The following is a 27,459-nucleotide window of genomic DNA, read 5'->3' as shown; positions in this document are numbered from 1 at the left end:
CCATGATAATCTAAGAAATCATTTGAAATGCGATTGCGTAGATAGTTGTAAACCAAAGCGAATCCAGAAAAATCATGTCCAACTTTTACGCTGGAGAATGCTACACCGTAAACTACTTGCAAGATTTCATGGAGATGATTCCATTTTGTTTTCTGGTTTTTCTTCCAGTACGCAGGAATGTTGAATGCAGCGTCTAATGCCACTCGGGGTTCATCGAGAGTCCATTTTAAAATTACTTGACGAATATCTTAATCTATCTCTAAAGATGCATTAACAATACCTTGTCTGGTTCCTCCTCCAATATATTAAATGACTTGCTGGAACATCCTCAATTTCTATTTTCATTCGAATCCATCAAACGTAGAACTCGCTCATTGATAATTTTACGGATTGAAAATCCATCATGGCCGAACGTATTGGTAAAAATGCATCGAGATATTCATTTATTAAGCTTCATGACGCATAATATAATTTTAATTGGTCGTATCTCAGCCTTTGGTATGTTTTTGCGTTGGTATGGAAATCTTCTATCATCAAAAAAGTAGAATCCCAGCGTGGTTCAATGCCTGTGCGAGGCTTTTTTAGATTTTTAAATGTTTGAATATGTGCTACTTTTTTGGATTCGATAGCAACTTTTTTGATGTTATTCAATGCATCTTCAAACATTGACGTGACGTACTTTGCAGCTAGCTGACACACATGTGCGCCACAAAACATGGCTGAACAGAACAATCCAACTGATTTTTCAACTTAAACAGTGTGGACGTCACTATATTTCCCTTCTTCATCCTTTAAAGCGCCAATATCAATTTCCTTGTCTTCGAAATCAATAAATTCGTCACCATAAATTTCAAGGATCATTTTCATTTGATCTTGTGCACTTTGAAGAATATTTGAAGCCTTCGTCATGTTCTTTCCTTGGTCTGTGCAAGTTGCGTAGATATCATTAGCACATTTTCCAATTTTTCCAATGATATTTTCTAACTGAGCAGCCAAAATCTCGACAAACAGTTGACCTTCTTGAGTAACTATGCCATAGGTTCTGTCAGCTATTTGCCTTTCCTTAATATATCTACAGCTAACTCCGAACACGTTTCTTCCATATTGCGACATACTATCAAATATCAACGAGATGAGAAATTTTTCAATTTCTTCTCTTATGAGTGAAAAATTATTTTCACACTCATGTTCAATGTAGCGTTTTATGCTGTGACGATTTATAACAATTTTGAATTCTTTGAGTGAATTTTTCAATAAAGACATTTGTTCAATAAAGACATTTCATTAGCTAATGCGAAAGACAAGTCACGGTTCATCATTGATCGAATCAGTTCTCAAATTAATTGGTTTACATCGATTTCCAGCTTGATTCGTATAATTAATTAAATCTCATTGTTTTTTCGATTTCTTGAAGCCGAAGTAGTTAACTTGATATCGTCTGCTTTTTCTTTGTGTTTTCAAAGAAGGTGATCTTTTAGGCTATATGGGAAGGTGGGGATTTTTTTCCTTCCATATAGCACAAAACTCATTAAGGCCAACCCTGAGCGCGAAACTGTGTAATACCAACTTGAATTAACAACAAACTTTATTTCTAGATTTATAGTTCTTATGTAGGTTACCTTTAAGGTTCAACATCGGCAGTGCTTTGTATTTAACCAAGTTCGAGGAAATTATTAGTTAATTAAATAAATAAATTAATTATTCATATCACTGATGGGAAGAATATTATTTTTTTCCTGCTCTCCAGCTTATGTACTTTTTTCCATATTTTCAGAAAGAGACCTAAACATTGTGAAGACAAAGCAATTAGGACTTGAGTAGGAGAGTGACAAATTCAACCCATCTTCTCTGATTATAGCTGACCATTAACAGCTGACTCACTCTGTAAAAATGACAACTTTTGGTCCCTTGGAAACCCCTTTAGGATTAAGTTGATTTTAGGTATAAAGTTCACCACTAGAAATTTCAAAATCAAATATGGCTGTCCGAGCGAGATATTCACATTCAAAGTTTTGATCCGTAAATCTCATTTTTGCCATATAGATATTGTCAAAATTTAACACATTTTTTGTTTTTTTTTTATATTTAGAAGCTCATTATTGCTGCTTATAGAGTTGGAATGCATTGCCTCGGTTGTTTGTTCACTAAAGAGTCCCAAAGAACAGCTATTTCTAGAGATGAGGTGAGGAACATGGTAAAAAAGAGCATGAACTTTTGGTGTCACAATTATTGGAAGTCTTAGGTACAAATATTTGAATGCCTCAATCTTCTGACTGTAGTTGGCTTCCAAATGGTTTCCAAAACAGGCTGATACAACAGCATGAAGTGTTTGAAATGCACCAGTGAACTTTGCCACTTCTTGAGCTTTGTCTATTGGTGCAAGAGACTCAACAGATCAAAATTTTCCAAAATCTTCTTGCATTCATTCCCATTGAATTGATCCCCATGGTATGCTAATATGCAGCTTCAAAGGCCATTCTTTGGCGCCTGGCCACACTCGAAGCAATGCCTTGAACATGTGATTTACAACTTTAAACATGAGATGCAGCTCCATGGGCGGAATCAGGTCAAAAATCAATGATGATTCATCTCCTGGAATGATTGGTGGCTGAACAACACTTTTGAACTCTCGGGCTTGTTTCAAATTGCATCCTGTTAACTTAAAAGTTTTGAAGCACTCCTTGTTCAGAGAGCATGAACATTGAAAAGATCTGTTTATGCAATTTGACACCAGCAGCAAGGGTGACTACTAGAATGCGCCTGGATTCCACAGATGATGTTGGCAATCTTCAGGTCACAAGAAACAACAAAAGGTATCTTGTCAGCATGAAATGGCCCAAGACATTTTTGATATTTTCATAAACTTCTGGAACCTCTTCAGCCACTGCCACCAGCAGTTGTCTTCTCACTCCAGTATCTTTAGAGGCTTGATGAGTGAGAAGCCTGAAGCTTTTTTGAGTTAGGTTAGTCTCACATGGGATGACTCTTAGAGTGACTTTAAAAAATGATCCACCACCATCCATGCAAATCTTTAGAAAGTAGTTATTCTGCAAATCTCTTGCATTTACAACCTTTTGTGCAAATTGCTTAAGACTTTTGAAAACATTCTTTGTCTGTTCTTTGCCAGTCCACTCAGTAGAGATACTAATTTGCGAGGTGGTAAATAAATCTCGCAAAGCTCGACCAACAGCTGTAAAACTTTTTTCAAAATTGGGCTCAACGACTTTGCCTGTTGAAGATTGGTTTAATGTTGATACCAGTTGTATTATTTTTGCCTTCCACCAGATCCTATGCTCAGTTGGATTGCACCATATGGGGATGCTACCTTAAGTTTAACCACTTGAGATGCTATTTGTTCAGCACCCTGTGAATCTTTTATTGCAGGTTTTCTTAGATTTTCATGCCCTGTTCGTGGTATGCAGAAATGTGGTAGGCCTCGGCCAATTTTTCAGAAGCAACTTGCACAGAGTTTTTCCGTGATGGGTTTTGAACTTTAAACACTTTTATCCAGACCAGTTTTGCTGAGAAATTTTGTATCGTGGTGTTCTGACAAAGGATGTCTGTCTCTTGATGTAGTTTTTCCAATTTTACAGATCAAACAACTTCATACTGTGCTTATCCTTGTAAAAGGTCTTACTAAAATGGAATCAAAATTAAACAATATAGAATACTCTAAACTTGCACCCTTGTCAAGCTTTTTTTTCAACTTTTTTTCTCCAACCACTACAGACACCTGTGGGTACCGTTTGATCGGTGAAGTCAATGTCTTTGTTTACAATTAAATGCACTTTTTTAGTTATGAATGCAGTAAGTTGTATGTCGACTTTCTGAAGGCACAAAAAACACACTGTTTTTCTGAATTCCTTAAGAGTTTTGCTTTTGTTTGGCATTTTAGTTTTGGAACTTCGAAATTAGAAAACCAACAATGCACAAAAGAAAATTAATCTATGAAGAAATATTTAAGAGGGTGAGTGCCCTTTCCTGGAAAATGGTGACATTTGTTGTAAATATTTGCTGTTTCTATTTGAAACAATAAAGAGCTTCTCAATATAGAAAAAAAAGCAAAATAATGTGTTAAGTTTTGACAATATCTAATATTTATGGATCAAAACTTTGAATGTAAATATCTCGCTCGGAGAGCCATGTTTGATTTTGAAATTTCTTGTGGTGAACTTTTTACCCATATACTATTTACCCCTAAAGAGGTTTCCAGGGGACATGAAGTTGGTATTAACTGTCATTTTTACAGGGTGTGTTAAGTCTATTCTGTTTACTTTCTCCGTATTTATAAATGATATTTTTCAGTAGCTTTTATCAGACTTTGCAATAAAACTTTTGTGCGTTTCGCGCTGGCAATTTTAAGTAGAATCCATAAGTAAGTGTTATAACCTCTGTTATCATGAAGAGCATTTTTATTAGATTGGGAAATTAATACCCAAAAGCAACGTACTTAATAGCTTTAAGCAGCTTTTTTTTTTAAGAAGGATATTCATTGAAGTTTCATTGAAACAAAAATAAAATGATAGTATTAAATCAGTGCTTCGGAATTACAACATCAACAACTTTGATAAAGTAGAGATAAAGTACTTTATAAAGCCAATTAGCCAAAAAAGATGATAGGGGAGACCGGGACAAAGTGGCTACAGTTTTTGTTTTTGAGCTCTATGCATTTCTGGGTGAATTTTTTTGAAGAAATCAAATTTCAGTTCAAAAGAATATAAATTTGGCAAGCACGTTCAACCGTCAAATATTATAAAAAAAGTAATTGGTGGCTTAAAAAGGGCCTCCTAAACAAACAAAAAATATGTGCCAACTTACCCCTAGCCGGGGTAAGTTGCTTATACTCTCAGGGTAAGTTGGCTTACCATATGAAAAGAGACAAGTTTAGTAACGTTAAGCATCTATTTCAAGTGCATCTTTTTTTATGAAAACTCTTGATAAATTTTATCCAACAATAACTTATCTTTTATAACTTTGCATGTCTGTAGATCTGCAGTGTTATATAATTTTAGTGAATTTACGATCAATGTAAAAAAGTGTAAGTTGGCCCATGCTGCCAACTAGCCCCGCGATCATTGTGCCAACAAACCCAAATAGCTTTTTGCTCACAAAATGGCTTATAAATCCCCAAAAACGCGAAATATTGAGAAACACAAAATGTGACTGGTTCGAGTTTACTTGTTGCTAATGCTAGTGCTTTTTTAACTTGAAGAAATAATATAGTTACAAAAGTTACAAAATTAGTAAACAAAATACAAAGTTCGCTATAACGTCTATGCGCATGCGCTTGTAGCCTTGATACTGCACTGAAAGATGAATTAGAAAAATAGGAAAGTTCCATGTGAATTTAGGAAATTACTGGTGGAAAATTCCAACTTTAAACGCAGTGTGTCAACTTCCCCCTGTAGCCAACTAACCCCAGTCTCCTCTAAGAATATAAAAAAATAATGCAAATTTGAGGGAAAGAAAAGCCTTCACAGAAAAATATTCATGAACCCAAGATATTACTCCGAACGTTTATAAGTGAAGGTCATTGTAATATGTTTCTTCTATTTAGTTTTTGTATCATTCAAAACTAAAAGTTGTTTTAAATTAGAGCGTGCAAAGCATGTTTCTGCAAAATTCCAGGGGAAGTTTTCTTAAACTCGTTGAAAACAAAATTATCTTTGAAAAAAGATTTTTGTTTTTTATTTTATCTTTTAATACATCTTTCCCAACTAACGTAAGACGACTTTAAGACATATGTAACTTATCTTCAACTCGTCAAGACGTCTGCAACTAGTTAAAGACGTGTTTAAGACGGCCTTTCCATAGCTCATTAAGACGTCTTCCGACAACCAGTTTAAAACAACCTTAAGACATCTTAACAAGACGTCTGTCGGAATAACCAGTTTAAGATGTCTTTCGGAATAAACAGTTTAAAGTGTCTTTAATCATGAACATTTCCTACCCAACAACAAGTCGCCTTAAAGACAAAATTAAGACGACTTAAAATTGGTATTAAAGATGTCTTAAACTGGTCTCAAATGAAACGCTTTAAGTTGTCTAATTAAAAACGTCTTAAAGTTGTCTTATTTAAGACGTCTTAAAGTTGTCTTATCTAAGACGTCTTAAAGATGTCTTATTTAAGACGTCTTAACGTTGCCTTAAACTGGTCGAAAATGAAACACTGTAGGCTGTCATATTTAAAACGTCTTAAAGCTGTCTTATTTCAGTTATCTTAAAGACGGTTTAAAAGAAGTGTGTGTGTGTATATGCATATATATATATATATATATATATATATATATATATATATATATATATATATATATATATATATATATATATATATATATATGTTCAACAACAGAAATATATACAGCTAAGGATAAATAACTTATACATAAAATGAATATAAATACAAGAAAGAAAAAATAATTTGTCACAGTTTTAAAAAATTTAGCAAAGCCAATTTATGGCAAACCGCAAGAATTACTAAGTATTTAATATAAGCATAATATGATTTACCAGCTATATATAAACTAAATTTTATTTGACAAAAACTAATGGGTTATTATGTGCTTTTTATGATAAATGAAATATGAAAAACGAAAACATGATATACCTGGCCGCATTTTGCAAGATAATTTTAAATTTGAATAACTTTTTAAAAGGTTTTGCATTATCAAATGAAATATAAAAAAGCCTGGTGAATGAAGGACCAAGCTGGTGAATGACGGACCCAAGAATTGAATGAAACGAGATCTTGACAAAAAAATTTAAACTTTTTTATGTTTCGCTATACTTTTTTTAGTCATTTTAAAATAATCCTTACATGTCTGTATTATCATTGACAGACTTTGATATACACGAAATAAAATACACGAATAAAAATGCACAAAATAAAATACACGAATAAAAATACACGAAAAAAAAATCTCAACTTTACAAATGTTCATCTTGAAAAATTAATTTTTTTTAATTATAAATTTTTTATTATAATTAATAAAACTGTTCGTGCCGACAACTAACTTCCTTTACCTTACTGTAATTTGTTTAATAATTTGTGAACAAGTGAAGTAGTTACTTTATCCTGAACACTCTTATTAAACAAATGCTACAAAAGTTTAAACTAATACAAAATGTTTAAACTATAATAATAAGTTGCACGTCCACTCTTATGCGCCCATGCTTTAATTCCTTCTCTAATTGCTTCTTTAATTGCGTCTTTAATTCCAATTGCAGAAGAGTTACAAGAATTGTGTGGTTTAAAGTTATCCGGACAGTTTTTTCTGGCAATGAAATCAGTTGTACACACTGTTAAAGTTAGAGCTTTTCTCAGTGGTGCCCCAGCAAGATCATTTTTAAAATGGACTGTTGCTCATACTGGCTATTATTCTTGTGAAAGGGGCATTATCAAAAGTTCTTGGGAATGAAGGGAAGTATTTAATGCAGAACAAGAATTTTTCAAGCCAACAGATTATGATTTTAGTTGCCAGTCGTATAAGTAACATCAAAAATATAAGTCTCTTCTTTTAGCTACTGGTATTAAATGTGTTTCCGGATTTGACAATATGCAAAAGGCCCACTAATAATTTAAAAGAATTTTGAGCTATTTCCGTAAAGGTCCTATGGCAAGGTTATTACAAGCACATATTTTACAGATTTGTGAGAAACTAATCGAACTAAGATATTAGATTGTTCGCTAAAGATAAATTTCAACATGGATGGTCAGAAAGGCGGAAAGCGAAGTTTTAAAGAAACCCACCTTTATAAATGTATACTTGGTAAGTGTCTTTTAACGCTGCTTTCCAAAAAAATCAATGATTTTCTTAACCTATTATTGTTTAATTAATTTTCTTTTTTTAGCGGCTGTTCGAGAGACAAATCCAAAGGAATCGGAGATGACTGTATATAAATTTATTCAGAACATGTTAAAAACGCTCCAGCATTAAGAAAATCTTATTAAAAATATAATCATGTACTCTTTTTTGTAAATTAAAAATATAATCATGCACTCTTTTTGACAAATCTAAACAAATAAACTTTGTCAATCTTTATGCAGCCATCTACACAGTGAAAAAAAAAATCCTTTGCTGTGTTCTTTAACTACTCATTGAACTTACTATATGGTGAGTTTTATAGTTTTTGCTTGAAATTTTCCGAGAATTTCATTAAGCTTTATGTCGTGATGGTCGTAACTGTGACGGTCGTAACGAAAGAGCCAAAAATGTAAAACAACAAGTAACGCAATGAATGACATAATAAAAGATGAATGATTATAAAAACCAATTAAGTTATGTAAAAAAATATGAATTTTATAATATTATCAAGGTTATCCATGATGTTTCTTCATTACTGGGATCGTTTTATTTGGAGTAGGCAACAAACGCTTCATGCTAGTTATGCTCCCTGTTTTTTTTTGTTTTATTAACTCTATTTATTACAACACAATATCTAGGAGTATGTACTTTCATATGTCTCGCAAATCTTTTGAAGAGCCGGGAATCCAATAAAGGAAAAAAATACCTTTAAAAAGTAAATTTTTTTTACTAATATATAAATTTTAAAATTGTTCTGCAACCCAATTACAAAATATTACAGAATTTAGAAACCAAAAACTTTCCATTTTTATATGCCAGAAATGCATTTTGGTAATATTTGTAACGGCTTTCGCTTCTTCTTTTTTATCAGCTATTAAGGCCCATCTTAGATTAATATCATCTGTGTTGATAAGTTTAACTTAAGTTTTGCACCCATTTGATGCTAAGAGAAAGTCTTTAGCGTTTAAGACGACCACTTCACGAGATTTTACGCTGTTTCAAACAAAACGCTTTTATGACCGTCCTACTTCATCAACTGCTCCTTACCGTGAGAGCAAAAAAGCTCCATTCTATACTTTGAAAATTATATTTCACAGAGCAATCGCGAGGTTAGAATTATTTTTTTCTATCTACAATTTTAAAAATTAGGAGAAAATGAGTTATTAATTTTAGTAAGTAATGATTACTTTTAAAATACGCTATGTTTTAGAAATTTTTTTCTAAATAATTTGATTAAAATAAATTACGTAAAGTATAAGTTATTATTTCTTTAAAAATTAAAGCTAAAATTTTAAATAACTTTTGCTTTAAGAAAAAAAATCAAAAACTTTCTCCCAACGTTTAAACTTGGAGATAGAACAAAATAATTCTAACCTCGCGCAATGTTGTATGGATTGCAGCAATTTTGAGCAATGTTGCATGGATCACAGAGCATTGTTGTTGGCCATGTATCTATTTTTGAATGGATTGCATGGACCGTCACTCCATAACATAACTTTTTTTATATAATCAATGCAATAGAGGTCAAATAATTTACTTAAATATGTAGTAGTGGCGCGTTTTGTTTTATCATTATCGTCGGATATTATTACAACTGATTTTGGCTCTAATTGGTAACGATAGATTACAACTGTAAGCTAGGTAATAGTTGACTTAGACCAATAAGCAGCTTGAACAGCATCCTGATAACCACATGTATAGTTTTGTGAATAATCAAAGTGTATCAAAATTTGGTCTGGTTCGAGATTTTCTTTTTGACTGCAATATTGCTCAAACTGGTGCTTTTTAGTGAGATGATGCTTAATAAACTCTAGTACATTGTCGCGGAAATCTTCAAAAATACCTTTTTTATGTTATTTTTTTTTTATGTTGACTGAGAACACAGCGATGATCTTCGTTAATCCAGCTATAGAAGATTAAGGTATCCATGTCTCCGTTTTCGGGCAAAGAAACTTTCAATAGTTTACTATCATAGTTTCATTAGTTACTCAAAGTTTCAAAAAAAACTTTAACAAGTTTAGTAGTTTAATAAGCAAGTTTAATAAGCAAAACTGATTTATATTATAACTTGGTTTAAATGATGTATATCGTTTGAAATGAATTAAATCGTTCGCGCTTAAACCTTTTTTTTCTTTTTAAGTCAAGAAGCTGTGATGGGAAAACAAACATATCGTGATGGTCGGAACGTACTTAGTAACATGTTGAAATGGTGATCTAAAGCACTTGAATGTTTTTTTTTTAAACAATGATAAAATATGTATGAGTATCTTTACTTTTACCATGGTTGTAGTTTTAAAAAATTTGATACGAAGCATAGAAAAAACTTTTCGACTTTTTTTTGTGACGGTCGTAAAGTCTTGTTTTCATTAATGTGCTCTTCTTATAGACCTAGTTACAGTTCGCTTTTATAAAAAATATTATGCATAATGTTTAATTTTGCCTTTTAGTCAAACTTAGAAGTAAAAGTTATTTAAAAAAACAGCAGTGAAACTTTTTTCAACGCTTCACAACATGACTCTATATAAATGTCAAAAAATGCTCATATAACCCTTACAACTTTAAAAGTATGTTACAGTAAGATAAAATGATTTTTTTAATAAACTTTTTTCTTAAAAGTACTCTTAAATAGTTGGAAAATAACTTAATGAAGTTATTATATGTCACCGTGAAATTTTTTTTTCCCCCTCTTTAACGTGGAATTACCCATATATATATATATATATATATATATATATATATATATATATATATATATATATATATATATATATATATAGCTATTTCAAGTTGTATTATTTTCAAATACAATATCTCTTGTTCGTATAAGAGTGCTCAATATTTTGTATAAATAGAGCAATATATATATATATATATATATATATAAAACGAAGAAACAACAACTATGCATGGTACTTAAAGTTTCATGCCTAGCGGCAATCATCAGCCATGAAATACAAATCAAAAATCTATAAAAACCGTTACAAATTGCAAAAATTACTGTATCGTGTGCTCTGACGTCATATTAGGAAAAAGAGGAGGAAAAGAAAGAAAGAAAGAAAGCAATAAAGAAGTAAAGAAATGAAAGAAAGCAATAGAGAAATAAAGAAAAGAAAAGAAAGAAAAGAAAAGATAGGAAAGAAAAGAAAAGAAAAGAAAAGAAAAGAAAAGAAAAGAAAAGAAAAGAAAAGAAAAGGAAAGAAAGAAAAGAAAGAAAAGAACGAAAAGAAAGAAAGAAAAGAAAGGAAAGAAAGAAAGAAAAGAAAAGAAAGAAATAATATAGGCCTACTTACCAGTATCAAATTTCGAAAGAAGAAATTTATTTCCATGCCTGCATTTTGAAACCAATTCGTTCTTCTTATTCAATAAGGTACCTTCATTAAACATAATAATCATGTACTTCTCATGCAGGCATAGCATGCAACATTTTGTGGCCGGGTTGTACGATTTGCAATGTTTGATTATCTTCCACTTAACGATAGGTGTGAAATTTTCTTCTTTCATTTTCCATATTTCTTTCGATAGTTCTGTGTCGTTCTTATATTTTTCAATGTTAAAGGATTTTTGGTGGTTTGCATACCTTAGTTTGAAAGGTGTTTCGCTGATGCCGTAATATATATTTTTTTTTTTATTACTGGGTTGCTGGAAGAGATGGTGGCTTGGTAGACTATGTTTTTTGTAAGACAATTTTGATGTAAAGGACACTTAGTTTTATTGATGCAATTACAGGTTTTTTCTGTAATGTTGGGGTTTTTTTGCTGCTGGTTTTTTTGCTGCTGGCTTTTTTGCAGAATGCTTTGGTTGTGGGAATTTATGATGTCTTTTATGTTCGGCATGCAGCTGTAGCTCACTTTAATGTAATTTCTATTGAAAATCTTATGGAGTTTGTGGGTTACTGGGAAATGTTTGTCGACCAGGTTTAAAAACCGCTTTCCTATATTTGTGCAAACATTTTTGCTGTAAGGAGGATTGAACCAGATAATTCTTCGCTTACGACTTTTGTTGTTAACAGGTTGTAAATTGGGGATGTATATAAGCTTTTGGTCGTAACCTGATTTTTCTAAGGCTTCCTCATACATATAAGAAGAATTTCTGAAGATTTGTTCGCTAGATGAATTGGCAGACAATCGTAGCTCGATGGAATGCGGGATCTGCTTTAAAATGTTAGGAGGATGGTTGGATTCAGCATGAATATAGCTTAAAACATTTTCAGGTTTACTATAAGGCCGGAAAGAGCAGTCATTGAGGTTTAAAGTGAGCACACGATACAGTAATTTTTGCAATTTGTAACGGTTTTTATAGATTTTTGATTTGTATTTCATGGCTGATGATTGCCGCTAGGCATGAAACTTTAAGTACCATACATAGTTGTTGTTTCTTCGTTATATATATATATATATATATATATATATATATATATATATATATATATATATATATATATATATATATATATATATACACACACACAGACAACTTTAAGATGTTTTAAATAAGATGACTCAAAGTGTTTCATTTTAGATCAGTTTAAGACAACTTTACGTCTTAAGGCAACTTTAAGACGTTTTAAATAAGACGGCTTACTGTATTTCATTTGAGACCAGTTTAAGCCGTCTTTCATATATGTTAAATAAGACAGCTGTAAGACATTTTAGTTAAGACGACTTACAGTGTTTAATTTTAGACTAGTTTAAGGCAACTTAAGACGTCTTAAGTAAGGCCGCTTTAAGACGTTTTAAATAAGACGACTGTGTTTTAAATAAGACGACTGTGTTTAATTTGAGACCAGTTTAAGACGTCCTTAAGACCAATTTCAACGCATCTTCAATTTGTCTTTAAGACAACTTTTAGTTGGGTGGCTTTTTATATTACTGAATGAAAAAGAAAAGTTTATGCACATATAAGTGTATCTTACAAGCTGAGTAAAAAAAAAAAATTTTTAATAGATCTTTCAGGTGTTTTCCAGTTTTGATCTTAGTTTGAGATCTAAGTATTTAGTTCGATCTCCAGTCATTATAATTCTTGCTATCCGAAAATCTGTCAAATGGGAGTATGCGTGGTTTGTGACATGCTTTGAATTTCAAATAATCTCTCAGAAATCGATGATAGGGATTTTATTCCGTCCGCAAAAAAAATTCCTGAAATGAGATCGGCTTTTACCTATATCCAATTGGTAATCTTTTGTAAACGAATTCAACCAATTGGAACAATGTTAGTTAGTACAAACGATTACAGCGCCATTTTACAAATTTGTTTCGACCAATATGTATACAAAAAATTATTACTAAGCTGAAGGAAACAGTTCACTTTCTTAACTCTCTGTTCTGCCTTGTGTAAACTGCTGATATTGTGACATGAATACATTGAAAGATAATAACTTTCAGGTAATAGTTGCTAAAGAAAACTCTTTTGTTTGTATTGTCACTCACCTTTTCAGATGAAGTATAGGGTGCGTTGAAACTCATAAGAAAAAAATTTGATGTTCTATAAAATCAAGCTTTGCATTTTCATTCACTTTTTCGATTAAAGTATAGGGTGTGTAGAAACTCATCAGAACAAAGTTTGACTTTTTATAAAATCAAGCCTACTGCCCTAAAATATTAAAAAAAAAAAAATTAGATATTTATTTACTCTTTAGTAAGAATGAATAAAGATCTTGAATGAGAAGTGAGACTCCATTTTGCCTCATGGTATTGTCTAAGAGATTCAAATCAGAGCTGCTTGAAGGCCACTTTTGTATTGACCAGAACCCAGGCATATTAGTTACCCACCTTTTTTGACAGTATGGGCAAGAACTCCATCCTGGTAGAATAAAATCTTTGTGTTTAGACTGATATTAGAACTTACCTAGGGCAGAAACTTTTCTTTTAATACTTTAAGGTAGACATCAGTTGTAATTTTTTTAAGTAGACTCATGACTCTGCTCTTGGCTCTGCTTTAAAATCATCCTTGATGCTGGTCCTAATGGTACCCTCACTCCAGCTTCCATAGCCATTTTTCTTATAGATCTATGACACTTAAAGCAAAAGTTCTAGCAGTTTTTGGGTGTCTTCTAAGCATACATTTGTTATCTGACTTTTTTTTATTCTATTTACAGATGCCAAACTGCAGCTTAAAATATTAGCATTATTTTTCAGGCTTCGCTCCCAAGGCCAAGGAAATCAGCTCTTTGATAACTTTTTGTTCGTTCATTTTTGACATATTTAGAGAAATTTTATGAAAAATTTTAAAAACAAAAAGTAGAGAGCAATCATTGAACCAACTGGTCTCTAATTTTTGTAAGATTAGCAAACAAAATTTATTATCTTTAGCGCACCCTGTACTAACCTTCAATAGTAAAATACCATCTATTCAGTTGTAAAATAACTAAGCAAAGGACAATCTAGTAAGATTATTTGAATAAGCTAAGATAAATTTTTTAATGTTATTTAAATGATATTTTATAGCTTGCCAAGTTTATTGCAGATATTGGATTAGTGCTGTTTGCAGTATATTTTTATCTTGTTCTGTGATAATTATATTGTATTATTCTTTTATTATTATATATGCATTATTATATTAGATATACATTATACTATATATTGTATATAATTATTATACTATATATGTAGTATTATAAGAGAACTGGCTAGCAATATGTAATGAAAAGTAAAGTTAGGCACATATAATCAGGAACTTATTTTTCTCACTTTTCTTACAGTTGAATTATACTAACACAGAATTATTCCTTAGCAGATATGAAGAAAACTTAAAAAACTTGAAAACTTAGTTTTTTTTAGTTAGAAAGTTTCTTCTTTGCAAATAAACACATCAAATTTTGAAACTTGTGAAAGATAACATTAATATATATGGTTATAAATTACTTATTTTAGAATTTACCAAAGGGTCCTGTTAAAACAATGCTGCAAAAGTCTGATAAAATGTGTGGATCAGATAAGGAAAATAAAGAGCAACAAAAAGAGCAACAAAAAGAGCTCAAAAATCAACCAAATAAAGAAAATCCTGCTGCACCTATTGATAAGTTAGTTTTATTTTCTCTTGAAATAAGTTTTAGTTTTTAAAATATTTACTCCAACTAAAGCAAAAGTGATGTTCATCACATGTTTTTTTATAATCTTTACTTAAGGCAATAAAAAATAATTGAATTTATGTTGACAAAGGAAATAGTTTTTCTTCTTTTTCTTTTTTTTAATTTAAAGAATGTTAAATAAAGTTTAAATTACAAATTACTACAAAGAAGATTAATACCAAAAGAATGAAAATGATTATAAGTAAGAAGATAGCAATAGGGTTTGATTACGTATATAAATAGTAGTAAAATTACGTAAATAGTAATAAAATAAATAGTAATAAAATTATTAATTAATTAAATTAATTTTATTTACGTAATCGTAATTACGTAATTATGATTACGTAAATAAAAAGCAAAAAAACTGAAGTAGACTACAATTTTTTTTAACATGCAGATCATATTTTTGTAATTGCAAACTTTTCTTAGAAATGCAGTTTTTTTAAAACGCTAATGTAAATTTCATTTTTTTCTTTACCTAAATGTTAATATTTATTTTTGAAAATTACAAATTAATGTCGAAAAATACTGTCAATATCATCATCAAATCTTTTAAATATCATCTCATCATCACTATATCTTTTAAATATTGCTTTTAGTATCATTTTCATTTTAGTTAACTTAACTATTAAATAAAATTCTATTAAATGATGAAATCAATTCCTTTTCTTCCTCTGTTTTTCTTAATGGCGATTTTTTTTTCTTTCTTTTTTTTTGTTTGTAGTAAGTGAAGTGATTTTATGATTTTCATGAAAACATTTTATCACGTTTTGGAAGATCCAGAAACAGTGAAATACCATTTGGTGGACTTATATATATCTTTTTATTAAAAAACTTGTTAAAAACTACATCATAGTGCATAATCATTTTTGGGCCTTGCTAAATTTTTTTTAAAAAAATACTTTTGTTATACAGATGTTGGTCTCTTGCTGATTTTGATATTGGCAAACCACTTGGTAAAGGTAGGTCTTTTTTTTTTTTTTTTTTTTTTCTTTAGTTGAAATCTAATTTATGGTTAGAATCTGTAATAATAACAACCTAACTGAATTCATGTATAACTTCTTTTAAATTTATATTTTCACTTACAGTAGAAGTTAAAACAATTCTTCTAAGGATTGTTATATTTATTTACATTTACTGAATATGGTTAAAGCAAATGTTTTTGTACTGAATGGAAATATTGTAAGAACAATTTGTATTGTAAAAAATTAGGCTTTCGTACTAATCATATGTGAAGATATGCCTATAAGATTTTAGAAGTTAAATGATAAATGTTATTTTTGGTAAACAATATGTTAAATTGCTAAAAAAATTTAATTACTATTGAAATATACCAACCAGGTGGGTAGAAATCTTAGTGACAAGGTATCAGGGATTATTGTGAGAAGAAAAATAATAATCTTATTTGTTTTTTTCTATTTACTATCAAAATATCAAATTTTGATTGTCTGGTAAGTAGTCAATTATATAATGCTATGATAATTTATTCTGAAAATTGTATTCAAAGCATATCACATTCACAGTTTTGTTATATTCAAAACCTCAACCTTCAGACAAAAAGGCACTCATTCAAACTATGAAATCTATTAGATATGTGGTAACAAATTTGGTTTTTTATCATTCAAAGCTGCTGAAACCCCCAACAAAAAAAGAAAAAAGAAATATTAGATGTTTTCCTGAAAATTAATAAGCATACAGAAAATTCACAAAATGTTTTTAAATGAGTTTAGAGTTTAAATATCTTACATTATATATTATGGTATTTTTATAACCAAATATAATTTTTTATTTCGAGGTGCTTATTGATAAGTTATTTTGTGACATGTTTAGTACAAATCTTAAACATTCTGATCTTATTGATGATAGAAAAACTTAGTCTCAAGTTACATTGTTGAAAATGATAACAAATGCAGTATTTTATTCCAGACATTTGTAATATTTGTGTATAAACATATATGTACAAATTTTATGTATCAATGTTTACATAAAAATTGCTCTTTAATGTAAATGCATCATAATGCACATGCAAAACATAGTGGATATGTTACTTTCTACATCAGTTAAAAAAACATCTAACAAGAGAAAAACTTGTTACGCTTTAATTGGCAGGTGTTTTCATATACTGTGCAGAGAAAGAATATTGTAAAAGTGTTCACCTGGTTATAGATATTAGCATATTTATAGAATAGTTCCAGTGTTTGCAGTTAAGGAATCATTATCATTTAGTTTCATGAATTCAAAAATATTAAGCTGTAAATTTTGAATATAAACTTATTTGCATAAACAGATTAAAAAGTTTGCAAACTTCAATCAATTTTTATATTTTAGGAAAGTTTGGAAGTGTTTATCTTGCAAGGGAAAAACAGAGCCATTTTATTGTTGCCTTAAAAGTAACAAATTATTTCTATTTATAATATTATATACTTTTATATGTAATGCTTATTATTTTTATATACAATATTATATACTTTTATATTTAATGCTTAATATTTTTATATGCAATTTTTCATACTTTTATATAATATACTTTATATTTTTTATGTGGTATTATTCATTTTTATATGTAATACTGTATATTTTTATATATAATATTTTATACTTTTTCATATTTTTCATATTTTTACATGTAATACTGTATATTTTTATATATAATATTTTATACTTTTATGTATAATACTTTACTTTTTTATATATAATATGTAATCTTCTAATGCAAATAATTACCTTTTCTTTTTTTTGAAGTTTAAAATATAAAATGTAAATTAAAGTTGGGGCTAATGTTCTACTTTATTTTACAGGTATTGTTTAAATCACAGCTTGTGAAAGCTGGTGTTGAGCATCAATTGAGAAGAGAAATTGAGATACAATCACATTTAAAGTAAAGAATTTTTAACATTAATATATATATGATTGCTACAAATAGCAGTCTAATATTACAAGGCTGAAAAATAAGTGATTGTGACTAGTTCCATTAGCTTAAACTTATAAATTACATAGATCTTCCAGACAAAAGAAATTTCTTTTTTATACGAGTTGTGTGTTTTTTATGATAGGCAATTCAACAGCCCTTTGTGAAAACAAAAACATTTTTAAGCTAAATTTTTAAAAGTATTTTTTGGCAATTAATCAAAAAAGTGCTATGAAAGCATGTAGTGATGTGTAAGCATGTGAATATAATATAATGCTGTGTTCAAAAGCGATAGTGCTGTGAAAGTATTCAAAAAACTAAAAGAAAGATGTCGTTGGGATTATTTTAGGTCTTTGCATAAAGGTATTCAAAAACAAGCTAGAAATAAATTCAGCATTCTTGCTAAAACTGTTCTTGTTTAAATTTTTAAAAAAAATCTAAATTATTTTATCATTGTTATTCAAATTGTTTTTGAACAGCTGTTTTATAAAGGTACTAACTCACTTTTGATCTGAATTTAAAAATTTTTCCTCTTTTTTTAGACATCCCCATATCTTAAGATTATACGGATATTTCTATGACGCAAAGCGTGTGTTTCTTATATTGGAGTATGCACCACAAGGAGAATTATATAAGCAACTGACAAAATCAGAGCGTTTTAATGATACTAAATCAGCCACAGTAAGTTTGACATTTAAATTTAATGCTGTTAAATTATATTCTGAAAAAATTCATACATGTCATTAGCCCTGCAGGTCAGGGATATTTAGATAAGAACATAATTATCTCAAGTTTATATGATAGCAAAACTTATTACCAGACATGAGTTATTATTGTTTATAAAGGTTACTTATTATATAAATAATAAGCTCTATTTTAGTTTGATATTAAACCACTGCTTACCACTGTTATTTTGTCTCCTTTCTAAATTTATTCTATTAAGTAAGCATAGTAGTTCATAGTTAAAAAGATTTGGATGGACCATCACTGCAATCCGATTTCAGCTGTCAATTATTTCTGTATTTATTTTGCAAGAGAATGCATTTTTAGTTTATTTCTAATAAGTGTATGAAGCACATTCTTACTCTATTCTAAATTGGGGAAATGAAGCAAAGCCATAAATTTTCACTTCCTGAATCATTGAAATTTGTTAACAAAGTTAACCAAAGTTTTTAGTGTAAGGACTAAAAGTTAAGGGGGCTAGCAAAGAAGCTGGTAAGAGTTTTATAGCTGAAGCAATAAATGCCCCTTGGAAATGAGGCAAAACAAGAAATTCTTGTAGAATTGTTTGGCATAACACAGAGCCAGATTTTGAGATGAATTGCTTAGAGAAAATCTGTCATTCATTTTAAAAATCAGAAGGACTAGAAGATAAGCAGTTTCTTCAATCTCTATTATATTTGGGCAAAATGTTTTAATTTGCAAACATTTTCATTTTTTTCATTTTAACTGTTTATATTTGAAAAAATGGAAGTAAAAGCAAAAATGATGTCCAAATAACTATGTGGTAAATAGGACTGCATGTTTATATTTCAAACTTCATACTTAGTGAATAAATAAACTTTATAACTTTTCTTTATGATTTTACTGTTCACATTTTGTTAATTTTGTTTTTTTTTCTTATTAATATTATTTAAGTGAAATTGTAAAATTACAAAATTCTCTTATGGAATTACTATTAATTTTATTTAAAGTGATTATATAATTTTTTTTGTTTGTTTGTTTTTATAAAGTATATATCCCAATTGACATCAGCTCTTGAATATTGTCATTCAAAGAAAGTTATTCATCGTGATATAAAACCAGAAAATCTTTTGCTTGGGATGAAGGTATAACAATTTGACTTAGTTTACTTGATTTTATATGTTAATAGACTATTGAGCTTAAACTACAGTTTTAATTGCAATTCAACTTACAAACACAATTTATAAGAAAAATATGGGGTTTGTGCATAAAACTTTTATTTCTGTAATAATTATAGGGTGAGTTAAAAATATCTGACTTTGGATGGTCTGTACATGCTCCTTCTTCCAGGTAGAGTTTTTTCATTTTTTCTGTTTTTGTTATTAAAATGCTCATTACTTTTATTATTTTTTTTAAATTATGTGTCTGTTTAGGCGTACAACTCTTTGTGGTACATTAGATTATTTACCACCTGAAATGATTGAGGGTAAAGTACATGATGAAAAAGTATGTTTCTTATTTCTGCATTTATGGTTCAAATATTATTTTCTCTTTTTAAAAAGGATCAAATATTATGCTGTTTATTATTTTTTTTATCTTTATTTTATGAAATTTTTTTTTCTGAAGTATTTATTACTAATTCTACATTGTGAATACTAAATAAAAAGTAATTAAAAAATAATTCTACATCTGTTGTAAATTAAATATATATTACTCTTGTTTTATTCAAATTAATTTTTAAAGTCTGCTGTGATGATGTTGCTAATTCCTGTATAGAATGTGTCTATATAGGCTGATCTTATGATGAGTATAAGCGCAAGGGCCATCTGAGCTAAAATGACTTTAAATCTTATTAACTCTACACCATTTGTGAATTAAATATATTTTTAGAATTAGTTTATTAGAGTTATTTTTAAAGTTTGCTGTGATGATGTTGCTAATTCCTGTATAGAATGTGTCTATGTAGGCTGATCTTATGATGAGTATTAGCGCAAGGGCCATCTGAGCAAAATGTTTTTATCTTTTTTAATATCTCTGTGCAGTAAATGAGGTATATATTTTTAATTTGAATGAATTGTTCAACCTTTCCTTCTCAACCTTGATTATGACTACTCAAGAGTAGGGTGCATCAAATGCTCCTCCAAAAAAAAATTTACTGTTCTTATGTTTAAAACATTTGATTGGATCTCAAAAGTTGTGACATTTTTTCTGTAAAATTCTGAGTTAACTACCTCAAAATTACAATTTGAATTTATCATAAATTGCCTCTACTATCTAGTATTACTACAAGTACTACTAAATAATAATTGCTTGTTCGCTGGATATAAAACAGAAAATTTACTTTATTTTGTATTTTTAGAATCAGTTTTGTTTTTTAAACATCTATGCAAATGTTTTAAAAGAATAAAATAAAATAATAAATGTGCTGTACAAGGTTCTAACTGTAACAGTTGTTTAGGTCATTAGAAATGTGTATAATATTTTACTAGGTATTACTATTTGTACAGAACTAAGATGGATGAAACAGATCACAAGTCTGGCAGCATTAGTGATATTACTTTTTACCTCCTGTCTTCCTGGAATTGTATGGATTCAATTGTCAACATTACACATAATACAACAGTAGTATGCGTAACCATCTAAGAAAAATTGGCCAAAGCTCTACTTTGGTCAGCATATTTGATGATCTACAGATTAAATCTTCAAAATCTCTTTGTCACATTTTCTTGGTTTAAAAAGAATTTTGAACTTATTCAATGCAGTCTTACTGGGCTCATTTTGATTTTTCAGGTTTTTTTTTTAAAACTGTATAAGGTCTTGCTGCCAGCTGTAGGTCTGGTGTTCTCATACTTGTCCATTCAGAAGTATTGGTTCAAAGAGATTACCTACAGTTTATAGTGCTATGCACTGTGTTCCCAGGCGGAGAACCAGCAGGACACTCAGTTTCATTTAAGAGATCAGAAGCTATGCACTAAGCCTGCAAAAAGATTGATGGCAAACCTTATCAACTGGATTAAAATTTGTTTGAGCATCAAATTCAGAAACTGTCCAGAGGTGCCATAATCACACAACACCAACTCTAAAAGATAAGGGACTTTGTTAACTTCAGCACTCTAATCTACAGTTCCTGGTGGGTGATACAATTCAACAAATGGTGCACTATAGAACCACTTACAATTATATCCGTGACTTTTTAGGCACAAATTGCAAATAAAGCAGATTCAAAGAGTGGTATTAAGGTTTTTAGTCTGAATCTTTGGTATCTAACATCTGAAATGATTCCTCATGCTTTATTTAGCACTAAAGTTACAGCAGAAGAATGTTGTGTTCTAGAAAATCTATTGCTAGTGGTCAAGTTCTACCAATTTTAGCTTGTCATTAGTCCTTTTAGATCTTGTTGAATCAGATTCATGGTTTATGTTTTACATTCTGCAGCTAGATCCTCAGTTTTTATTAGAAGAAGTTAAAAATGGAAAGATACTTTTTCATATTACGTTTCTCTTGACAATCTGCAACCACTGAATGTTGTGAATGGATTGTGCACAATGCAAATTATGTTGTGATATTATGGAATGTGCTGAACAAGTAGTAAACTAAGCTAAAATTTCATGTCATCTGCTAGAGCTAAAGAGTATTATCAAATGTGCTACTAGTTGCTGAACAAGCACAAACCAAATCTGCTGAACAAGCACAGGAGTTACAGAATAATTTATCAATTTTTAAGTTTAGGTGTATTTGATTTATAATGCGGAAATTTCTCATGTTTTTTTCTCATAAATTTAAAAAGTAAAGTAAAAAAATCTAAATCAGTTCAATTGGAGACAAGATTTGTTTGATTATTTAAGAACTCTAACATCTACCCAAGATGATAGATTAAGTATATGATAAATTAGTAAAATAGAAAGTTATTTAATTTTACATTTTTCACACTTCATAACTAATTATAATACTTAATTACTGCTTTAAATGATAAATATAGTAAGTACTTGTGATTCTTAAATAAAAAAATAATTTTAAAATTGCAAAAAAATATTTTAATTGCTAAAAATTATCTAAAGAATAACTGCAATATTTTAAATTTCAACTTACAAAGTGTGTTCTAAGGAATCCCTTTTGTACTGAAACATAACTGATAAATATTACCTTTCATCTGACTTTTTTTTCTGAAATTACTTAGTTGCCAACCAATTAGCATCAAAAGATCCTAATAGGTTGGCAACTAAGTAGTTTCAGTTTTATAGTATGAAACAAAATCATGTATTTCAATTCAAAGAATAATCTTTAATCAATTATATATTTTCCATTTTGTTCAATGACCTTTTACCATCTTTCTTACAACTTCATGATTCCACACTAGTAGAACTTCTGGTCCTTATCAGCAAAAAACTGAACCATATGTGGTCATCGTCATCTGTGAAAAAAACTTCTGCAAACTTCAAAATAAGTAGTAATCAGATTGGTGCCAGACCAGGGCAATATGGAGAATGTGGAATCATTTCCCAACCGAGCTCCAATAACTTTCCACGGGTCCCTAAAGATGTGAGAGGTCTTGCATTATTATGTTGGAACACTATACCTTTCTGATTTGCTGATTCCGACTTTTTTTCCTTGATTGATTCATCCACATTTGTTAGTTGTCAACAGTAAACCTCAGAATTGATTGTTTGGTTCCTTGGAAACAGCTCAAAATAACAACACCTTTGTAAAGCCATCATATTGATGAAGGCACCATGTTTCATGATTTTTTTTTTATGCAATTCAGGTTTTGATGTGGTTTGTGGTGGTTTATCTTGCTTGCACCATGATTGTTTTTGAATGATGTTGCTGTAGAAAACCCATTTTTCATCACCAGTAATGATTCGCTTCAGAAAAGGGTCAGTGTCATTGCGCTTAAGGTGCATATCACAAATGTTAATTCGTTGTGTCAAGTGAATCTCTTTCAAATCATGATGCAACAAAGCATCGAACTTCTTAACAAGTCCAAGACTTTTCATGTGCTTTTCAATAGTAGTATGAGATACATTTAATCTGTCTGCAATCTCTCAAACAGTTATATGGCAATCATCTTGAACCATAATTTTGATTTCATCATCATCAACTTCAGAAAGCCGACCAGTAAGCTGCTTATCTTTGAGAAAAATCTCCGTAAAGAATATTTTGAAACTAATTCTAACATGTGCGCTCCATTAGACAATCAACACCATACACTCCACATAATTCTTTGTGAGCTTCAGCCACTTTCTTTTCTTAGCAGAAAAAGAAAAGCAAAGTTTGCCAAAAATGTTTATTATTGCACTCCATTTTAAAATTGATGCACAGCTGAAATGTTCACTAGTACTCATGCACCACTTGTTTCTAAAGTACTTCAATATGTATTGTATCAAATGTAAAAAACCATAATACATTAAGATTAACTGGTCGTCATAAAAATAAAGTATACTTTTTATGACTAAAAAACCGAAATTACTTAGTTCCCAACCCAATAATTTGTCAAACATCTGTTTGTTGCCTGATCAATAACTTATTAAGCTAAAAACTATCATTCAGCATCACTAGAAGATAAAACTGTGCATCAAAAAAGTTTATCTTGACTTCGTAAAACAGAAATTTGAAAAGATTTTTGCTTTTCGGTGATTGAAACAACTAAAGCTAAAAAGGTGATAACTAAAAAAATTTAAACCAAGCTCAATTAGAATTAAAGATTGATCATAACTAAAACTAATCCTAAGTTGCTTTATGCTGAATAGAAATTGGCTGTCCTTGATATATTTAATTAAAATATTAATAAATAAAATCTAGATCTTTTAAAGAACAGTTTTGGTGTTCTTTTTTTTTTTTTTTTTTCTTTTTTTATGCTTAAGACCCAACATCTAAATTATTCCATAAATTCTAAAACATTCTCTTTTCAATAAAATCCATGACTGTCGAAAATGATTTAAAATTTGAATATATTAAAGAAATTATTATTATTATTTTTTTTAAGTTCGTTTTAGCAAATAAAAGAGTTATGCCGTTTTAAAATCAAAAATGTTTTTTTTTTTTTTTTTTTTTGTCTAATTTTTTGATGATTTCTCTTATTTCATTATTTTCTGCATGACTGTATTATTAGTGGCTTTTTATGACAAGCAGCCTTATACATTTAGAAAATTTAAATCTATTTATATTTTTACATTTTAATTCATTAAATGTAGGTTGACTTGTGGAGTGTCGGCGTGTTATGTTATGAATTTCTGGTTGGAAAACCTCCGTTTGAGACAGAGAGCCACGATCAGACCTATCAACTTATTTCTTCCGTAAATTCTAACTAATTATTTCGTTTATTACACATTTATTATTGTATTTTAATCAGTTTTCTGCAATTTTTATTTAATCATAAAACTTTTGTGGATTCAATGCAGGTTAAGTATTCTTTCCCAGATTATGTAAGTTCTGGCGCAAGAGATTTAATTTCCAAGGTAGATATTTTTTTTTTTTTTTTTTTTTTTTTTTTTTGTAATTTTTTGTTGTTATCATTATGTTAATTTATTTCATGATTTAAGAGAAACTTAGTGTTAAGGTTAATTACATTCTCCATCACCTGTGGCTAATAAATTAAATTATTTTTATTTATTGCAAATATTAATTACTAAAAATTAATTATTATTAATTATTTGCTTTTCATTACTATAGCAAACTTTTATAAATTTCCTATAATTGCAGTTTATCTTTTTTTCTTCCAAACTCTTAACATAATTTACAAGAATGAGTAGTGCGTTGCATGCTAATTTTTTCGTGCAGTCTTGTTAGGCTGCATTGGCATCCGGCTGAACACTGAATTGTTTTAATGGTTCCTATGCTTCTAATGGATTAATAATATTCATTGGTTACTTAAAAGCAGTTTTTAAACGATTGTTCATCCCTTTTATATTTCTTGTAATTTTTTTTCCACTCTTTTTTAGCTTCTTCGTAAGAAACCTGCAGATAGATTACCATTAGCAGATATATTAAAGCACCCATGGATCCAACAGCATTCATCTATGTTTAGTAAACAAAAAGCTGCCGTGAATCCCTCGTCTGCAACTTCCGTATCTGTTTCTAGTTCCTGATTTTTAGATAAATTTAGTGAATGTATATATAAATGCAACAACAATTACAACGTGCAATATTTGCAGTATTTGTTTGTTTTTTTTTGTTTTTTTAATTTTAAGAACTGGCGATAACAAGTTTTTGTTTCCTGTTTTTGTAAGTAGTTCATTTTTACGGCATATGGTTTATGTTTCGGTGAAAATTTTAGATTTAAAAATGCTGTCTTAAACTTCAGCTTGATGTGTTTGTTCTCAAACCCAAAATTCTTGATTTTCACTGAAGCAGTATTGGTAATATAATTTCTCGTCAAATATTGTTAATATTAGTTTGAAAATGTATATTTCCAGTCTTTTTTTTTTTTTTTTTTCGCTTTTTTCTGACAATCTCAAAATTAAGGAAGCACTATAAATAAAATATTTTCTCCTGCTTCCGATTCTATTACTTCAAGTTAATTCCGGGGAATAAGTTTTATGTTTGTTTCCAGTTAAATTCTGTACCTTGACTACTTTTGTGCTTCATTGAAAGAATTTTGATGTAGGCCCGGTTTTATCAATTTTTGAAGAGGTTGTTTTTGTGAAGTAAATGAAGAAACATTAAATACACGACAACATACATTTAAATATTGTTTAATTTGAATTACATTTGTAGTTTTTCAGGTTAAGCGTGTTGCGTTTTTGTTGTTTTTTTTTGTATTTAGCATTTCGTTGGTCGAAAAGCAAAAAGCATACAAAATTAAGAAATGCATCGTTATGAATGCCATTGATAGCTCCTAACACTTGGTATATACAGATCTTTCCATTGAGTATTACCTGATAACACCAATTTCATCGGGTATTTGAAAAATTTATTACCCAAACTATCTCAATACCTTGTGTGTAAAAAATTTTAAATAACTTAAACTCTATTTTTCAATCGGTGTCTCAACCCGATTGTTGAAATGTTGTTATTGTTTACATTTGTTACGTTCTGTTAGCAGAAAACAAAACAAAAACAAAGGATCTTTTTAAAAGTGTCTTTACATTTCTCATGGCAAATAGCGCTAAGAGATACAACTTGATCAGAATTAATCCTGTTCAAAATCCCATGGCGAAAGTTTTCAGATAAGAAAAATTCCTATCCAATCAAAATATTGAATCAATTGGTGAAGTTTCACGCTTCAACTTTGACTTATTTTAAGATTTGAAAAAAAAAAAAAAAACATTTTTATGTCTTATTTTAAGATTTCACAAAAACTAAAAATAGATTTTCAAACTACTGGCTCTTCAGATAATAACCGGATGTGGACTAGATCCGCAATAAATTTTATAAAACGTTTTTTTTTTTGGAATGTATGGCATCGATCAAAAAAACTTTAGTTCAACGGCATACATCCCAAAGAAAATCTTTGTTCTTGCACACCTGTCCGGAGAGCCTCAAAACATAAAAGTCATGCTCAAAAAATAAAAACAATTGGGTTTGGTAGCCCATACATCCATGTTTCAAAAAATAAAAAAATTGAAATCATCTGCCTACGTCCAAGGAAAAAAAATGACTTTGAATTTTCTCATGTTTTTGGCTCCTTTCCTAAAGGCATAAGGAAGAAAAGATGATACTTATTTATGAAAACCTATAAAATTATAACATAACTTATAACTTTACCAAAAAACCTCCGTAGTTTTCTAACAGTCCAAATAATTATAAAATGAGATGTAGAATATTAGATCTTATTTATAAACATTTGTTAATTCAGGTTTTATTTTAGATCTTAAGGCTTATAAAAAAATGTTAAAAAATGACCAAAAAGTCAATGGGTTTTTCCATTTTATAAAAATACAGGAATAACATTAAAACAACGATCGGAATAGACTCACACACGATGGTTCATTAACCCTTCACATAAATGAATGATAAAGCGAAAAGAAGAAAAGTCAAAAACAACTGGGAAAAGACGT

The 27,459-nt window shown here is 29.5% G+C and overlaps 1 protein-coding gene across 1 annotated transcript; it reads left to right on the top strand.

Moving 5' to 3' along the window:
• Positions 1–13,022: 13,022 nt before the first annotated feature.
• On the top strand, positions 13,023–26,148 carry LOC145193193 (aurora kinase C-like). Its single transcript, XM_090100820.1, has 12 exons — positions 13,023–13,186; positions 14,675–14,823; positions 15,787–15,833; positions 17,200–17,261; positions 17,670–17,749; positions 18,322–18,460; positions 19,513–19,608; positions 19,761–19,813; positions 19,897–19,969; positions 24,655–24,756; positions 24,862–24,918; positions 25,402–26,148. The coding sequence occupies exons 1-12, from the start codon at positions 13,157–13,159 to the stop codon at positions 25,546–25,548; spliced, it is 1,035 nt and encodes a 344-aa protein (XP_089956946.1). The 5' UTR covers positions 13,023–13,156; the 3' UTR covers positions 25,549–26,148.
• Positions 26,149–27,459: the final 1,311 nt, after the last annotated feature.

This window comes from Hydra viridissima, unplaced genomic scaffold, assembly GCF_058129835.1.
Source record: "Hydra viridissima isolate aposymbiotic clone 2 unplaced genomic scaffold, HvirCarnegie_v1 scaffold_10, whole genome shotgun sequence".
In the NCBI taxonomy this organism is placed as follows: domain Eukaryota; kingdom Metazoa; phylum Cnidaria; class Hydrozoa; order Anthoathecata; family Hydridae; genus Hydra; species Hydra viridissima.
Note: the sequence above shows the minus strand (reverse complement) of the source record. Positions and strands in the feature narration are given on the sequence as shown.

What these genes read in the sequence shown, in the direction of transcription:
- LOC145193193 (XM_090100820.1), top strand. Translation starts at nt 13,157, where the DNA reads ATGAATACATTGAAAGATAATAACTTTCAG. An exon ending in CCTGCTGCACCTATTGATAA is followed by an intron (nt 14,824 to 15,786) that starts GTTAGTTTTATT and finishes TTTGTTATACAG; the next exon opens with ATGTTGGTCTCTTGCTGATT. An exon ending in ATCTTTTGCTTGGGATGAAG is followed by an intron (nt 19,609 to 19,760) that starts GTATAACAATTT and finishes TAATAATTATAG; the next exon opens with GGTGAGTTAAAAATATCTGA.